At 43.8% G+C, this 14752-nt stretch overlaps 1 protein-coding gene across 1 annotated transcript in view; it reads right to left on the bottom strand.

The window, feature by feature from the left end:
• Positions 1–14752, bottom strand: part of ABCA13 (ATP binding cassette subfamily A member 13) — a 415069-nt gene that overhangs the window by 96286 nt on the left and 304031 nt on the right. The window contains exons 49-51 of the mRNA XM_070615568.1: positions 8403–8457; positions 6795–6972; positions 3598–3713 (exon numbers count right to left, since the gene is read on the bottom strand). Of these exons, the coding sequence (XP_070471669.1) occupies positions 3598–3713; positions 6795–6972; positions 8403–8457 (349 nt within the window). The remainder of the gene's footprint in view (positions 1–3597; positions 3714–6794; positions 6973–8402; positions 8458–14752) is intronic.

Genomic DNA, 14752 nt, shown 5'->3' with positions numbered 1-14752 from the left:
AAAACTACTGATCCAAACTCTATGTTCTGGAACAACACATAAGTTGTTTTTCTTTTCCATGGATAGCCCTATAAACAGCTAAAGACAACCATCTTGGTCCTCATAAGCCTCTGCTACAAAAGGCCAGGTCTTTCTTGGTTCCTTATATGACATGGCATCCAGACAACTCTGTTGAATTTTGCAACGTGGCGGTTAGGGGCGTTTGGGTAGCAGCACCTCACATGGCATCTGATGTGGTCGGCCTGGCATAAGACACAGCGAAATCATCACCTCCTTTGATCAGCACGTCCACACCCAAGAACGGAATCCAGGAATGCGGTAGCTTCAGTGTCCCACAAGGAAGCAGGGACACCCCGATCTGTACATGAGGGACTAATCAACACGCCACCACTAGTCTCCGCTCTATTTGAGACTGTTCAGAATCTGTACCTTGTTACTCGCTACATAAGGTTTCCACACGTAAATCAAAGCATTATTTAAGCAAAGGGAATCACAGACAAAGACACAGACTTAAATGATGTCCCCAGAGAGTTCCTATGGCTACATTAAGGAACAGTCTTTCAGTGCGGTTTTCAGCTGCTAGGCATCCATCACATTTTTTTACTACATGTTCATTAGTTACCTTCCAAATACTTGATTCAAATCAATATATTGGCAGCTTCAGTTTCCCTGTTTTTTTTTTAAATTTTTTAAGAAAACAATTAAATTGCTTTGCAGAGCATAATTTACTTTTTAGTGAAACCTATGGTGGCTTTCAACAGTCTTTATTGTTTTATTAAAATATAATATCATTTCAATGATTTTAGAATTTGCTGGATATTCACATACTGTTCACAATTATTCTAGAATTTTTGAGTTTTCCTTCCTTTGAAATTTGGCCCCTTCCCTACACTGTGGGAATTTTCTAAGACACAGAATAGGATTTGTGACCTCATCTTCACAATCCTTTAGCACTAAATATGTTTTTAAGGTTTCAATTTTTTGTGTAAGTTAGATTCTCTTTTCTCTCTGACCTTTTTAGGTCTTATTTTCCTCTTTTATCTCTTATGAGACTCCATTCAGTTACCTGGTCCCCAAAATCTTCAGATTCCAAACCATTAAATGGCCAGGTTAATTTCTGACCATGTTCTTAGGTTTCAGTTCACTCTGGGACTTGGCCTCCTGAGATTGTTCTTGGGCACCACGCACTTCCGCACTCTTGTGGGTACAAGAGAGTTGAGTGGACGCTCCTGTCCACCAGGGTGCTGGGAGACAGCCAGTGGCACCCCACAGAGCCTCACTCCTCCTGTTGCAGGATCACTGTTCGGGTCGTGTGCATGGTTGGGATCCAGTGAAGAAGGAGCTACCATTTAAACCTGGACTAATCCACAGCCTCTCAGGTGTCAGCCTGTGATTCTAGCCAGCGTCTCTTTGGCTCTTCCTCACTGGAATTAGCCTGACCTCCAGCACGGGGTGCATTCGTTATCTTTTCAGCTCCTCCCAGTCCCTCTAACCTAAGACTTCTTCACTTGAGGTGTGTCACCCCTGGTGGCCTATGAATGAGCTTCAAGAGACCTGCCAATCACCTGAAATTCCTTGAAATGCCGTAGTCATGCACGTGATGAGAATTCTTAGCTTAATTCAGGCTCTTAAAGGGGCTCACAAGCAAAACAAGGCGAATGGAAACTAAAAATGTGCTTCTTACAAGTTTCTAACCACTTGATTTTGTCTAAGTTTTACCTTACTTTAAACTTAATGAAATCTGCTCTCCTGAAGTTCAAAAATAATTTATAGCACAGTCTATTTAATCACACTTCAAGGCACCATGACAACACTTTCTATTTAACTAGACCAATAAACTGAAATCAAACCATGTCCTTAGAACTAGGATTCACATATATAGATCTTTATATCCGAGAACATAAATTTCTGATTGAGTATAGTAAACATGTGTCTGCCACAAGCATTTTTTATAGCTTAAATCATAATATCCTGTAAACACCAAAATAATTCTAATAGTAACGATATGGCTAAAATTAATTTAATGGGAAATTTTGCTAGTCATTATATGTGAGGTTTATATGAACCACCTAATTTAATCTTCAGAGCAACAGAATTGGAGTTCTACAGGGAAGAAACAGAGGCTTAGAGAGAGTTAATTAATATTTCCAAGGCCAGAGTTAGTGAGTGGCAATATCAATATTCCCAAAAAGGTTTGTGTGTCTCTCTGTCTCCTCCATCTATCCATCTATCCATTTATATAGCTACTCCTCTAATAATGACATATACTTGTTTGAGTTAAACTCTATCCTCTAATTGGATGTTTGGGGTCATTGATAAAACTGTGATCTGTGTAAAAGTCATTTTACTTGTAATCTTTGGCTTAAATAAAGCAGAATGCTTTCTTTAAAAAAATTGTTAGCCTTGAATTATAATGAATTAGTATGTTAATTATTTTTCCTACTATTAGCAAGTATCTCTCGTACACTTAGACCGTGTTGGGGGTTGGAATTGGCCACCCCAAGATATGTCTCTTTGGCAAAAGGATTATTTTGGGCTGGTAACTTTTAAAAACTGCAGACATGAGAGAAACTCTGAAAAGTACAAGTTACACTTTGTAAGAGACATTTACATTGTAAAGGAAATCTCCGTCTGTAAAGGTGTCTTCTCTCTGTACCAGGAAGAGGGGGATGACCTTATCTCTAGAAACTCTTATCAAGGTGGAAGGCAAGGACTTCAATCTGCATAATAACCTGACTCTTGTTTACTGTGCTTTTCTGGTAATCACCCATAACTGACCCCTCCTCCAACATTTTCCTTTGTAGCTGAAGATGGTATTTAAGGTAAGAACCTCCGCCATTTTGGGAAGTTACTTAGTTTGCCTGAGTCTCTCCCATGTATACATGTTATAAAACTTTGTTTAATTTTCTCCTGTTATTCTGACTTGTGATTTTAATTCGTTGTCCAGCCAGAAGAACCTAGAATGGGTAGAGGAAATGTCTTCCTCCCCTGCACCTGGATATAGACAGAGGCATAGCAATAAAAAGATATGCTATTATATATTCCTGATACCAAGTAGGTATAATTTGGGGACCACTAGAAACGATCCTGACTCGTGTGTATAAATGAGAAATTTTTCAAATGAATTTTTTGCTTTTGTTATTTTTCCTCTGAGAATGAGTTATATAAGTTAGACAAAACATTTCCAAACTACTAACATCATAGGAGAGGGAAAATATGTGAGACATAGGGCTTCATGAGAGAATCTCCTCAAAGGCAATTTTAGAGCTGACTGGATTATGTGTTTGAGCTCCAGATTAATGTCGAAGTGAGAGTAACAGAGAATCCATTTCCAACTGCACAAGTTTGTCAAACAGCTCAAGGGCCTGTCTGAGACAGGGCCAATGCCATCTCCATTACAGCCATGTCAGCCCGCCCCCTCCACGGGGCAGTCAGCATCTTGCTCCAGCTTGTTTGCTCAGCGTCCCTTGTAGAAGCAACGTAATTGCTTGAAAAGAGAGAAAATCATGAAGCAGACAGCAGGTTCAAAGCCATCCCGGGGGTTTTCTCTTTCAGAAAACAAACCATAATTCTGCAGCAGTGTTTCTCATCACATACCCGAAAAGTACCAGCAGGAGGGCCGTGGCTGCCAAGTTCTCGCGGAAAGTAAAAGCTGTTAACCGGAAGGCGACAATAACGGCGACACACAGGCAGACGGAAACCAAGTAAAAGAGCTGAGAAAATAAAAAGACAAAGGGGGACCTGTTACATCAGACGGGCATATTTATCATTATCTCTTTATCCTGAAGTTTTCATTTCAACTTTTTTTTTTTTTTTGAGGAAGATTAGCCCTGAGCTAACATCCGGTGCCAGTCCTCCTCTTTTTGCTGAGAAAGACTGGCCCTGAGCTAACATCTGTGCCCATCTTCCTCTACTTTATATGTGGGACGCCTACGACAGCATAGCATGCCAAGTGGTACCATGTCCGCACCAGGGATCCAAACCAGTGAACCCAGGGCCAACGAAGTGGAACGTGTAAACTTAACCACTGCACCACGGGGCCGGCCCAATGAATCTTTTTTTTTTTTTTTTTTGAGGAAGATTAGCCCTGAGGTAACATTTGCCGCCAATCCTCTTTTTGCTGAAAAAGACTGGTCCTGAGCTAACATCCGTGCCCATCTTCCTCTACTTTATATGTGGGACACCTGCCACAGCATGGCTTGGCAAGCTGTGCCATGTCCACACCAGAGATCTGAACTGGCGAACCCTGGGCCATTGAAGCGGAACTTCACTGCTGCGCCACCGGGCTGGCCCCTCAACTTCTACTTAAATGTATTTCCTGTTTTGCACATCACAAGTTTTGTAGCAGTGGAGTGAGTCCTGGAAAGCCACAGTTTGGGGCTGAATTGTGTCCCCCTAAATTCATATGCTGACACCCCAGGACCTCAGAATGTGATTGCATTTGGAGATAGGAACTTTAAAGAGGTGATGAAGGTGAAACGAGGCCATTAGGGTGGGTCTGACCGGTGTCTTTATCAAATGAGATGAGGACACAGACCTGCACAGAGGGAATACTGTGTGAGGACAGAGAGAGAACGTGGTCATCTACACCTAGAAGAGAGGCCTCACGAGAAACCAACTCTGTGACACCTTGATCTGAAACTTGCAGCCTCCAGAACTGAGAAAATAAATTTCTGTTGTTGAAGCCACCCAGTTTGTGGAGTTTTTCGACAGTGGCGCAAGTAAACTAATACAGCCACCCATACCCATCTCCTTCTAGAAAGGCCTAGGGATCTAGACACTTTCCACCAAACATGGCTTCTTTTCACACTTAGAACCGAGGACAGACCCCTCACCCTGCCTTATAACCCGCTTTGAGGAGCTCCCTGCCTCCCTACCCATTCGCCTTGCAGTGCTCCCCAGAGGCTGACGACAGCAGGGCCTTCCTCGGGGACTCTCGCACACCAGCTCCCTCTTCTGTTGGAGCCTCTGGCGGCAGAGTTCTTCCTCAGCGCCATCCACATGCTTAGCTCCCTCTTACTTTTCACATCTCAGCTTAAATGTCACTTCCTCAGAGTCCTGCTTTGACCTCCTGATTTAAAATCTTCTTTCGCTCTCTCAATAAATCTAGTCGCGAGGCAATTGTGTCTTGTGTATTGATTTGTTTCTTTATTTGTTTGCTGATTCCTCCTATAAGAACATAAACTCTGTGAGGGGAGAGGTCTTCTCTGCCTTGTTCAGAGCTTTATTCGCAGCACCCTGGATACACCTTGACTCATGCAGGTCCTCAAACATGTCCATTAAATGAGACATTGAAGCGAATAGGCAGGGGATGATTGGATGAAGTGGAAGACAATCAACCAAGACAAACGTAATCCTCCCACCCTTAAACCCCACAGCAAACGTCAAGGGATGAAGAGGAGCCACGTGCAGTGGGAGGGATATGGAGGTAATATCCGAGGACTGCAGAAAAGAGCAGAGACTCGGGGTTTTGGAGACTTTGAATCTTCCTGGTGTCTTGGAAATGTGGCCCTCCCTTCCCCATCTCTGGGAAGGCTGTGGTCACTGCATGTCATTGAAGGGAACGTGTGTTAAGAGTGGAGCGGCCAGCAGGAGTGTGCGGTCCTAGGAATGGAACTGAACCAGGACTCAGAGGCTGGAGCTGCAAAGCTGGCTCTGTGCTAACTGGACAGATGACCTTGGATGAGTCCTTTCCTCTCTCTTGCTTCAAGAATGTCCTCCAGGAAAGACAAAGGGGTTGAAGAAAGACAGAATTTCTCTCGATCTTGGCTGAGATTCATAAACTTCTTCGGGTGCTGACTAAAATGCAGATTCTAAGTCCCACCAGACTTATAGAACAGAATCATGAATGAAGGACAGGCCCAGGGAAATGCCACTTTTCCTCAGTGCCCCAGGTGATTTCTCTCGTCAGGCAGGTTTGGGGGAAACTTTGACTAGGGTGAAGTCATTTAGGTGTGACCCATGTAAACTATAACAAGTAAATTGTTACATGTTCAAAAGGAAATAAATCAGCTAAATTCTAAGCCAAGTCAAAGTAGTCATTACAGGAGCCCAATGTGTTAACACACCATTCTGTGCAGCTAGTGTGGCATCTGGCAGGTTCTTGGTAAATGTCAGGTCTCCCTGCCATCTGTTGACTGAGTAAATAATTCCGTGACATAGGATGAGCCGTCATGAGGACAAGGATATCACTTTCCTAGAAAGGACAACTCTATGTGACAATGAAAGTAGGCATTGACCTGAAGATGTGGTTTTTGATTCCAGTTGAGTGTCTTAAACTCTAGGGAACGAATAACACTGCATTGTTCTTGGCCTCTTAAGGACAGTGAGCTGGAGGGCTTCCACTGGAGAGCTGACCACATGCAGGACATGCCAAGACAGGACACATATTAGGGGCTCTGGTCACTCTGGAGCTGGTGGTGGACAGGCAGGTGACAGATCACTTCTAACAATTTTCCTCTGTCCCTTCCATCCCCTTAAAAGGAACATATTAAAGGCCACTCTTTTCTCATTTTCCAGGTAGGATGCTTTGTATTTCTGTGCAGGTTCCTAATTTCCCAGATCTCTAGCCTGTGGCTTGTCAGTCTTCTCTTTTATGAAGCAATTGTAAATGCCTGATAGTGATAAGTAAAGGTGACTTAACCTGAAATGTGCTTTCCAATAAAATGACCCCTTCTTTTGTGGAGAGTCTGAAGTAGCCAGCCTCCTACAGACACACACACACACACACACACACACACTCTTAAATACATGACCGATGTGGAGGCACATGGAACATCATTCCCAAATCTTACCATGTCGTACAGAAAGTTAGTGAACCAGTACGTTCTGTAGCCCAGGCCACTTATGTGCTGCAACCTCTTGGCTCCGGTCACCCTGTCCTTCACTATGGAGCTCCCAATTGATGCAGACAGGATAGAGAACCCCAGCACGATGCAGAGGGCAACACCACACTGACGGATACTCTCCAGGCTGCAGGCAGAAGAGGCAGCTTGTCAGATGTTAGACAAAGAACACGAGTCTTCTTTCTGTTAGTAACAATCATTGATGAGGACACAGCAGTGAAATCCTGAATTAAGAACTTATGATCAGCAAGGCATATTGGCTGAAGGCCTGGATTCTCTCATTAAGTCCCCTCAATGGCCTTTTGAGGCAGGGATTCCTGTATAGAAGAAAGAACTGAGGAGTGCAAAATTGAGGGACATTTCAGAGTCCGCCTGTCTGAAGCCTCCTCTTGACCACTGAGTTCGACTCCCCATCAAGATGAAAGACATTTGCAGAGCGGCATCTGCGGCGAGCTGTGGCCTTTGCCCATATTGGGACCACCTTGCTGGGCAGCAAGCCCTGTGGGAGGCAGGTGGGTAGGTATTAGCTATAGCTCCACACATCACCAGACCATCTCTGAATTTAGTCTCTCAAATAGCAAAAATAGTCTGCGATAGATGGAGGTGTTTTTGTACTACCATACACTGTACACTTTCTTAGTCATTTTTTAATTGGAGCATTACTACATCTCTCAAGTCAATCACAAGCCCCTCTTTAGGAACCGTCAGTGAACAGGCAGTCTTTCAGGTGGCCGACATGGTGAAAAGGCTCATCACAAACAGTCCACGCCTTCCTATCCATCACATCTTGTTTTATAACAGACGCCAATGCTCCTACACCTAGAATTCTGGGCAGGTGAGGGACACTGCTAATGGTAGAATCCTGAAAATCAGCACATGAACATAAGGACAAACTGTAGTGTGTGCTTCCTGCCATGTCAATGACTTAAGGAGAGAACACCCATTAGGCAGATTTGTGTTCTCTGACTCAGTTTGGTAGGTCATAGGAAATACATAAATACTTATTTTCCATTTTTTACTAAAAGTTTGTCAACTGTGTGATAGGGAAGGGAGATGGCAAAAAGGAGAAGACAGGCAGAAGCATTTCACCTTTTATAAGACAATGAGGACTGACACAATTCTGTACATAAAGAACTCTGGCTTTATCACCACCCATGTCTCGATCTGGACCATGAGGAAAGTCTGGCATGAGAAATTTTCAAGGAGATATTACTCTGTGTGCCTATACGAATGCTATGTTTTAAGATTTTAACCAAAAAAAGTGTCTGGAAGATGTGGGATCCCCTGAGCTTCACAGAAATATCTCCTGAGAACAATTTCTACTTAGAAATACAGTTGCATGACATGCTTATCTGTTTTAAGCTCAGTCAACGCACTTCCTCTTTCAGTAATCCTTTTCCTCATACTTTGCAAAGAAACGCCCAAGCTTCGTGGCACTAATTATACATGCCAATGTCACTCAGGGAAAATGCAGAAGAGGGATCAAAACCCCTAAGTCGCACAAAGATTTTGCTCCATAGTTGGCATCACCCTCCCCCCAGCGTTCCTTAAACTCACATCTTGTCCTCATTCAGCAGGGCCCCTCCATACGGATGGCTATAGAGTGTTATTCCTGTGAAAGACAAATTGAAAAGTGAGCCCTCCAATGCATAGTAAGCACACAGCCCACTGCCAAACCACGCAGACCCTCTGTATCTCCTGCACATAAGCTATCTCCTGTCAGTTTTGCCCGGGCATGGTCCCTTAGCACCTCAGAATGGCAAATCCCATCTGCAATTCAGCCAGTTTGTGCTGGGATTTTTGTAGTTACTGCTGTTGTCAGAAATAACCAGCATGTATTGAACATGTGTTACATGACAGGCACTGTGCTAACATGTTCCTCTCTTTTATTGTCTAATCATTATAAGCATCCCTGGGGCCTAAGTAACGTGTTATCCATATTTTACTGTGGGGAAACAGGCTCAGACAGGCTAAATAACAACACGAAAAGAGGATTATTTTTATGGAAACCAAGTCAATACTCAAAAATTCACCTCCAGATCAAGCCAAATCTAGACAGAAAACTGAACCATTTCATTGGTTCACTTTTGTTTTTGGAGTTTTTTGTTTTTCTTTGTTTGCTTTTTGGGGCTTGCGTATTAGTGTAATACCAGCTGCCAATATGGAGAAATTGCCATCAACTTATCAACTAGAGGGTTTTATCATGCAGGCTGTTCACAACATCACACAGTGTGCTCTCCCACCCCAGCCAAATCCAGTCAATGTTGTATCAAGAACTCCAAACTTCACGCAAATGGTGTTTCATCTTATTGTCAACTGTGAGACTAACCAATCTCCCCTTTTCTGATTGGTTGTTTCAAACGTCTGGAACTAAGCATGTGGCCTGAAAGTGGAGGCCATCACAACAGGCACAATGTCCTGGCTCCATTTCATGTGTTGCTCCCACATTTTTCTTCTTGTTTTGGCTCACTTAATTTAGCCTATTGTCTGTATCTTGCATTCGCTCATGAGGGCACATTAAGTCTTTACAGAAACACCATGGGGTATAAGTAAACTTAAATAAATTAAAAGGCATGGAGTGTGAAAAGACAGTGCTCCAAAATCCCAACAGTTTTGTCACCAGGCATCTTGATTTCTGTCCATTTGCCACCTGCTCCCCTCTCCAGCTCTGCCAGCCTTTTCTTCTTCGATCATGGGCTCAGCCACACACTGAAGCAAGTCGTTTCACAGCAAAGGAATAGTAGGAGCTATTGGTTCAGCAAATTCCCTGTACAGTTTTCCAGAACAATTTCTTTAACTGTAAGTTAATATTGTCCAGATGTTCTGTACCAGGCTTCCACTGGAATGCCTGTGTTGTAGCTTCCTATATCCTGGGCTTGATTTCCACATTTGTCATGAACTGAATTACATGGTCTTGATCCCTTGCCTGTCTGGACCCATAACGTACACCTGTTTTTCCCTTATCTGTATGTCCTCCCCTGAACTTGACTTCTACCCACCTCCTTACAGTATCTGCCAGCTCCCATCAATTCTAGCTAATGTGCTGACTCACAGGTGGCCTTGCATGTGGTGAGCAGCCCAGCATCAGCCAACCTTGTCAGGAGGTTGTCCAGAAGCTAATGGACTTGAAACAGTTCTTGTAAAAGTATGGGATCCTGCCCAAATGCGGCAAGTGTCCCACAGGGTGTTGGAGATGGTGGGAGCAGATTTGCAATGCTACTCCAGGCTGCGCATATGAATGAGAGCACCCTAGATGAGAAAGCATCCAGAGAAATGTGGTTAGCTGAGTGAGGGTTTGGATTATTTTTGGATATTATTTTAGGGACACAGGAGAATATTGGACTTGTTTAACCTGAAAATACACAAACATAGCCCTGGGGCAAGAAGCAGCATGAAAACGTCTTCAGAAAGCTAAAGAATTATCATGGAGCACAGGAAATGGACTCGGTCTGTAATGTTTTGGAGGGAGAAGTTGGTCCAAGGAGGCAGGTTCAAAAAATATAAAAAAGCATATAATTAGAGGGTTGAAATTTGGGCCAGCCTGACCTCTGCAGGGAGAGAGGGCTGGAAACTGAGTTCAATCACTCAGCCAGTGATTTCTTCACCACGTTATGTAGAGTAGTGACAAGAGATTTTCACATATTGAGGTATATGGGGTAACTATTCGAGTTCACAACCAATTTGGCTTGAACTAGAAAGCCTGACTTATGGCCTATCACACATACATTGTACATCTGCTTATCCATTAAAGTCAGGAATCTCTCTTGAGATAAAGAATATATACTTCCCCTCCTACGTCTTATTGGTAACATCACCCACTCTATGGGTAGCGTCCTATTGGTAAGGCCTGGATTAGTCCCTTTCCTGGCATCATGATCACATTGACCTGCTAATTTGGACTGAATACCTCTTTGAAAATGTATCCTAGGTGTGTTTAATGTATCTTCTTTGTTCTAAAATGATATAAGACTGTGCTGAAACTCATGCTTCTCTGGCATGCCTTCTAAGGCCCTCCCGGGTTATAATCCTCACTTTGGCTCATAATAAACTCACTCCAATTTAGCTTTATAGGTTGGTTATGGATTATTTGTGTCAACAGGAGGAAGGCAATTCCTCCAGCCTCTAGGTCTTTCTGGCTGGTCTAAGAATTAAATTGTCATGAGACAGAATAACAGGAGAAAATCAAACAAAGTTTAATAACACACATACTTGGGAGAAACCCAGGAAAGCTGAGTAACTCCCCAAAATGGCTGAGGGTGTCACCTTAAAGACCATCTTCTGCTAAAGACAAAGGAGGACAGTGGGGGTTGGGGAAGTCAGTTATGGGAGATTACCAGAAAAGCACAGTAAACATGAGTAAGGTTATTATGCAGATTTAACTCCTTGCCTTCCCCACCAATAAGAGTTTCTAGAGATAACGTCATCTCTCTCTTCCTGGTACAGAGAGGGAGACACCTTTAGCTGTAAGGGAAATGGAGATTTCCCTTACAAATGTAAATGTCTCTTACAAAGGGTAACTTCTACTTGGTTTTCAGGGCTTGTCCCATGTCTGTGGTTTTTTAAACATAACCAGCCCAGGGGCCCAGCCCAGTGGTGTAGTAGTTAAGCTTGCCTGCTCTGCTTTGGGGGCCCATGGTCCCTGGGTCTGGCTCCCAGCATGGAGATGCACACCACTCATCAAGCCACGTAGGGGTGGTGTCCCACATATAAAGTAGAGGAAGATTGGCACAGATGTTAGCTCAGAGACAATCTTCCTCAAGCAAAAAGAGGAGGATTGGCAACAGATGTTAGCTCAGGGCCAATCTTCCTCAACAGCAACAAAAAAGAACTAGCCCCAAATAATCCCCATGCCAAAGAGACACATCTTGAGGTGGCAAATTCTGCTCCCCTACACCTATGTAACGAAACCCCAAGGAAAACTCTGGAACCTGAGGCTTTGTGGAGGGTAACATGCTCTATTCCACAAGAAGGGAGTATGGAAGTCTGCATCTCTCCCAGAACTCACCTTGTGCATCCCTTCATTTGGCTGGTCCTCTTAATTTGCATCCTTTAAAATAAAGCTGTAATTGTAAGCATAGTGTATTCCGGAGTTCTATAGGCCATTCTAGGGAATTATCAAAACTGACAGGGTCATGGGAACCCTCAAATTTATAGCCAGCTTGTCACAAGTGAGGGTGACCTGGGACCCTGGAAGTACAGCTGGCATCTGAAGTGAACACATTGACTTTTGGGGTCTGCATTTACTCCAGATGGTTAGCACCAGGAATGAACTGCAGTATATCCTGTTGGGGTGAAACAGAATGCCCTTCATAGCTGAATTCTTCTCCTCATCTAGAAGAAATACAGACATGGCCAGGAGTCCCACTCTCGGCTCTCTTCTCCCTGTAGCCTCACATGCTCCTTGCATCTTCTCAAGCCTCCCATGACTGTGATGGATATTTTCTATACATCTGCCCCTACATACCCTTGGGTGTGTTAAACCCAAAGCAAAACCTATCCTCAGCCTGCCAACATGCTGTTCCCTCAACTTATCCACTACCTTATGGATCTACCATCATCCTCCCAGTCACCAGTCTCAAAAATTATGTCACCCTCATCTCCCCTCTTCTTAACCCCATATATCCAAGAAGTTGTCAAGTTCTTTCACTTCCACCTCATCTCCATGCCACGTGGCCAGGCCTCATTCACGACATCACATCCCTTCCTGGACCATCCTGACTATATCGCCACTCAGCTCGCCTCTCCCCAACATCCCTAATCCTCCCTTCAGCAGCCCTAGAGAATGTCCAGAAAGACAAATATAGAGTCTATATTCTTTAGACCTAGATACCCTTTACAATAAAGTCCAAAATGCTCATGTTATCCTATTCTCCCAATATTCCCACTTGAAAAGCTTGACTGTAATCACATTTCCATACTCCCTCAACTGCAGAGCATTCCACCTTTCCCTTAGACTTCCTTGTCCAGCCTCTCCCTTCTCACGTCTGTTCACTCATGATGTTAATTTCTGAACAACTTACTGCAGAAAGACCAAGAGATGTAAAGGGAAGGGAGAGGCAGTTTTCAGGTCCTGATCCTTACATACTTGTGAGTAGAGAGAAGGGGCTGGTATCCAAAAGTACATGAAAATTGACCCCAGGTCATGTGTTACGTGTTGTGCAGAACACGAGGCCATTTGCATAAATTCCTATAAAGGAGCTCCATCACATGGTTATTATTATGCCCATTTACAGAAGCAGCTTCTGAAGTGCAGAATTTGAGAAACGTTCCCAGGTCTGGAAGCCGGTGATGTAGCTGGGATTCCAGCCTTGGGCTGCAGATGCCAAAACCCATTTTCCTATGGGCATATCATGCACCTCACTTCAGCACACACTTCTGATTTTTCAAGGAATGTTTTTGTACAGTGGGAAGAAGACGGGCTGGAGGTCAAATGCCCCACTCTGCTCTTTCTGCAGTGAAAAGCTGCAAATACTTTTATGGCGGGTTCAATAATAAAATTTTAAGCCATCATGGTTGGATCTTTCTTTTGATCAGGTTGCCTAAATATCTTTTTTACTTTAAATTGTTAGAGTCATGGCTGAAAGATCAAAAACAATATTTTTGCTATTTGCAAATCTACTATTTGCTTTATGTACAAGCTTTCCTCTGTCGAGAAATTTACTGCCCTTCATTTTGCACCTCTCCTGGATTGGTGTCAACCTTTTAGGGTTTTAATCTAGAAGGTGAGAGTAGCTCTGGCTCCCTGGCTCACTGATGAAATGATTGACTGCTCCTGTCGTTAGCAATTCCCCTATGTGCCAGACCCTATTCTGGATATTTTCATAATACATTTTCTCATTCAGGAAACTGATGATGAAATTCTGTGTCAAAGAAACTAGTACAACCAGTGCATGCATTTCTTTGCAAGTCAGCTTGCAGCATCCTACCATTGTAGATTTCTCCAAGGAAAAGAGCCCCATGAAGCGGTCCAGCTTGGACGCACTCTTGTTTTCCAGAAGCTGAAACATGAGTAGAGGAATATGGCAAATTTCCTGGAGAGTAACCTGTTCCTGACAAAGGCAGCACCCGTGTATCCAGAGTCCCAAGTCTGTGCCTCTCCTATCAAATCACCTATCGGCACACAGGACATTGAAAAACTTCCCTCTACACTGAGAGACACTGTGGGTGCCATCAACATGCTAACACAAAAATGAAGCCTCAACTATGGCAGCAGGGGAGAGAAGCGGATGCATTTCATGTAATGGGCCTTAGAGGGAGCCCGTCCATGGCACCCATCCTGCCTCCTCTTCCTGTCCTTTTGTTCCTGGAATATAAGTCTCTCCAGGTTCTGCCCCACCCTGGCTCTGGGAAATATGAAGCCACTGGTACAAATACCTGAACCCCACAAAGTGCAGCAGCTGCCCCTTCCTCCCTGGGGCCCTCCCCTCATCAATAATTCAGAGGGGCCACAGCTTGTCATTCGGCACTGGCTTTCCAGGTCTATACTTTACATATTTTATACACAGTAAATATTTAAATATAATCTTTGGAAGAGGCACACATGCTCTGTGCTTCCTCTCCCAGGGCCCACAGGGAATCCTAGCGGCCCTGGAACACAGCCCTCCCGCTCAGTGCTCAGTGCAACAGGAAGACTCCCCCACACTTCTTTCTAAGTCTGCCATTACACTAAATCTCGCTTCACGGCCCTTCCACATCAGCTATGAAATTAAGAAATTCTCTTTAAAAAGCAAAATATGGGGAAAGAAAGGGCTTTAGACCACAGTGTTTAAGAAGAAAGACCATCATATAAGCAGGAAAATCTTCCAACTTGCTTTCAGAGACTAGAGTCCCCCACTGGGTATTTACCGCTAGCTTTTGTAAGACAGCGTGCCACTGTCAGGTCTGAAGTCAAACAACTCCTGATTTTG

This window comes from Equus przewalskii, chromosome 4 (genome assembly GCF_037783145.1).
Source record: "Equus przewalskii isolate Varuska chromosome 4, EquPr2, whole genome shotgun sequence".
Taxonomy (NCBI): Eukaryota; Metazoa; Chordata; class Mammalia; order Perissodactyla; family Equidae; genus Equus; species Equus przewalskii.
The sequence above is the reverse complement of the archived record's forward strand: the minus strand, read 5'-3'. Positions and strand labels throughout refer to the sequence as shown.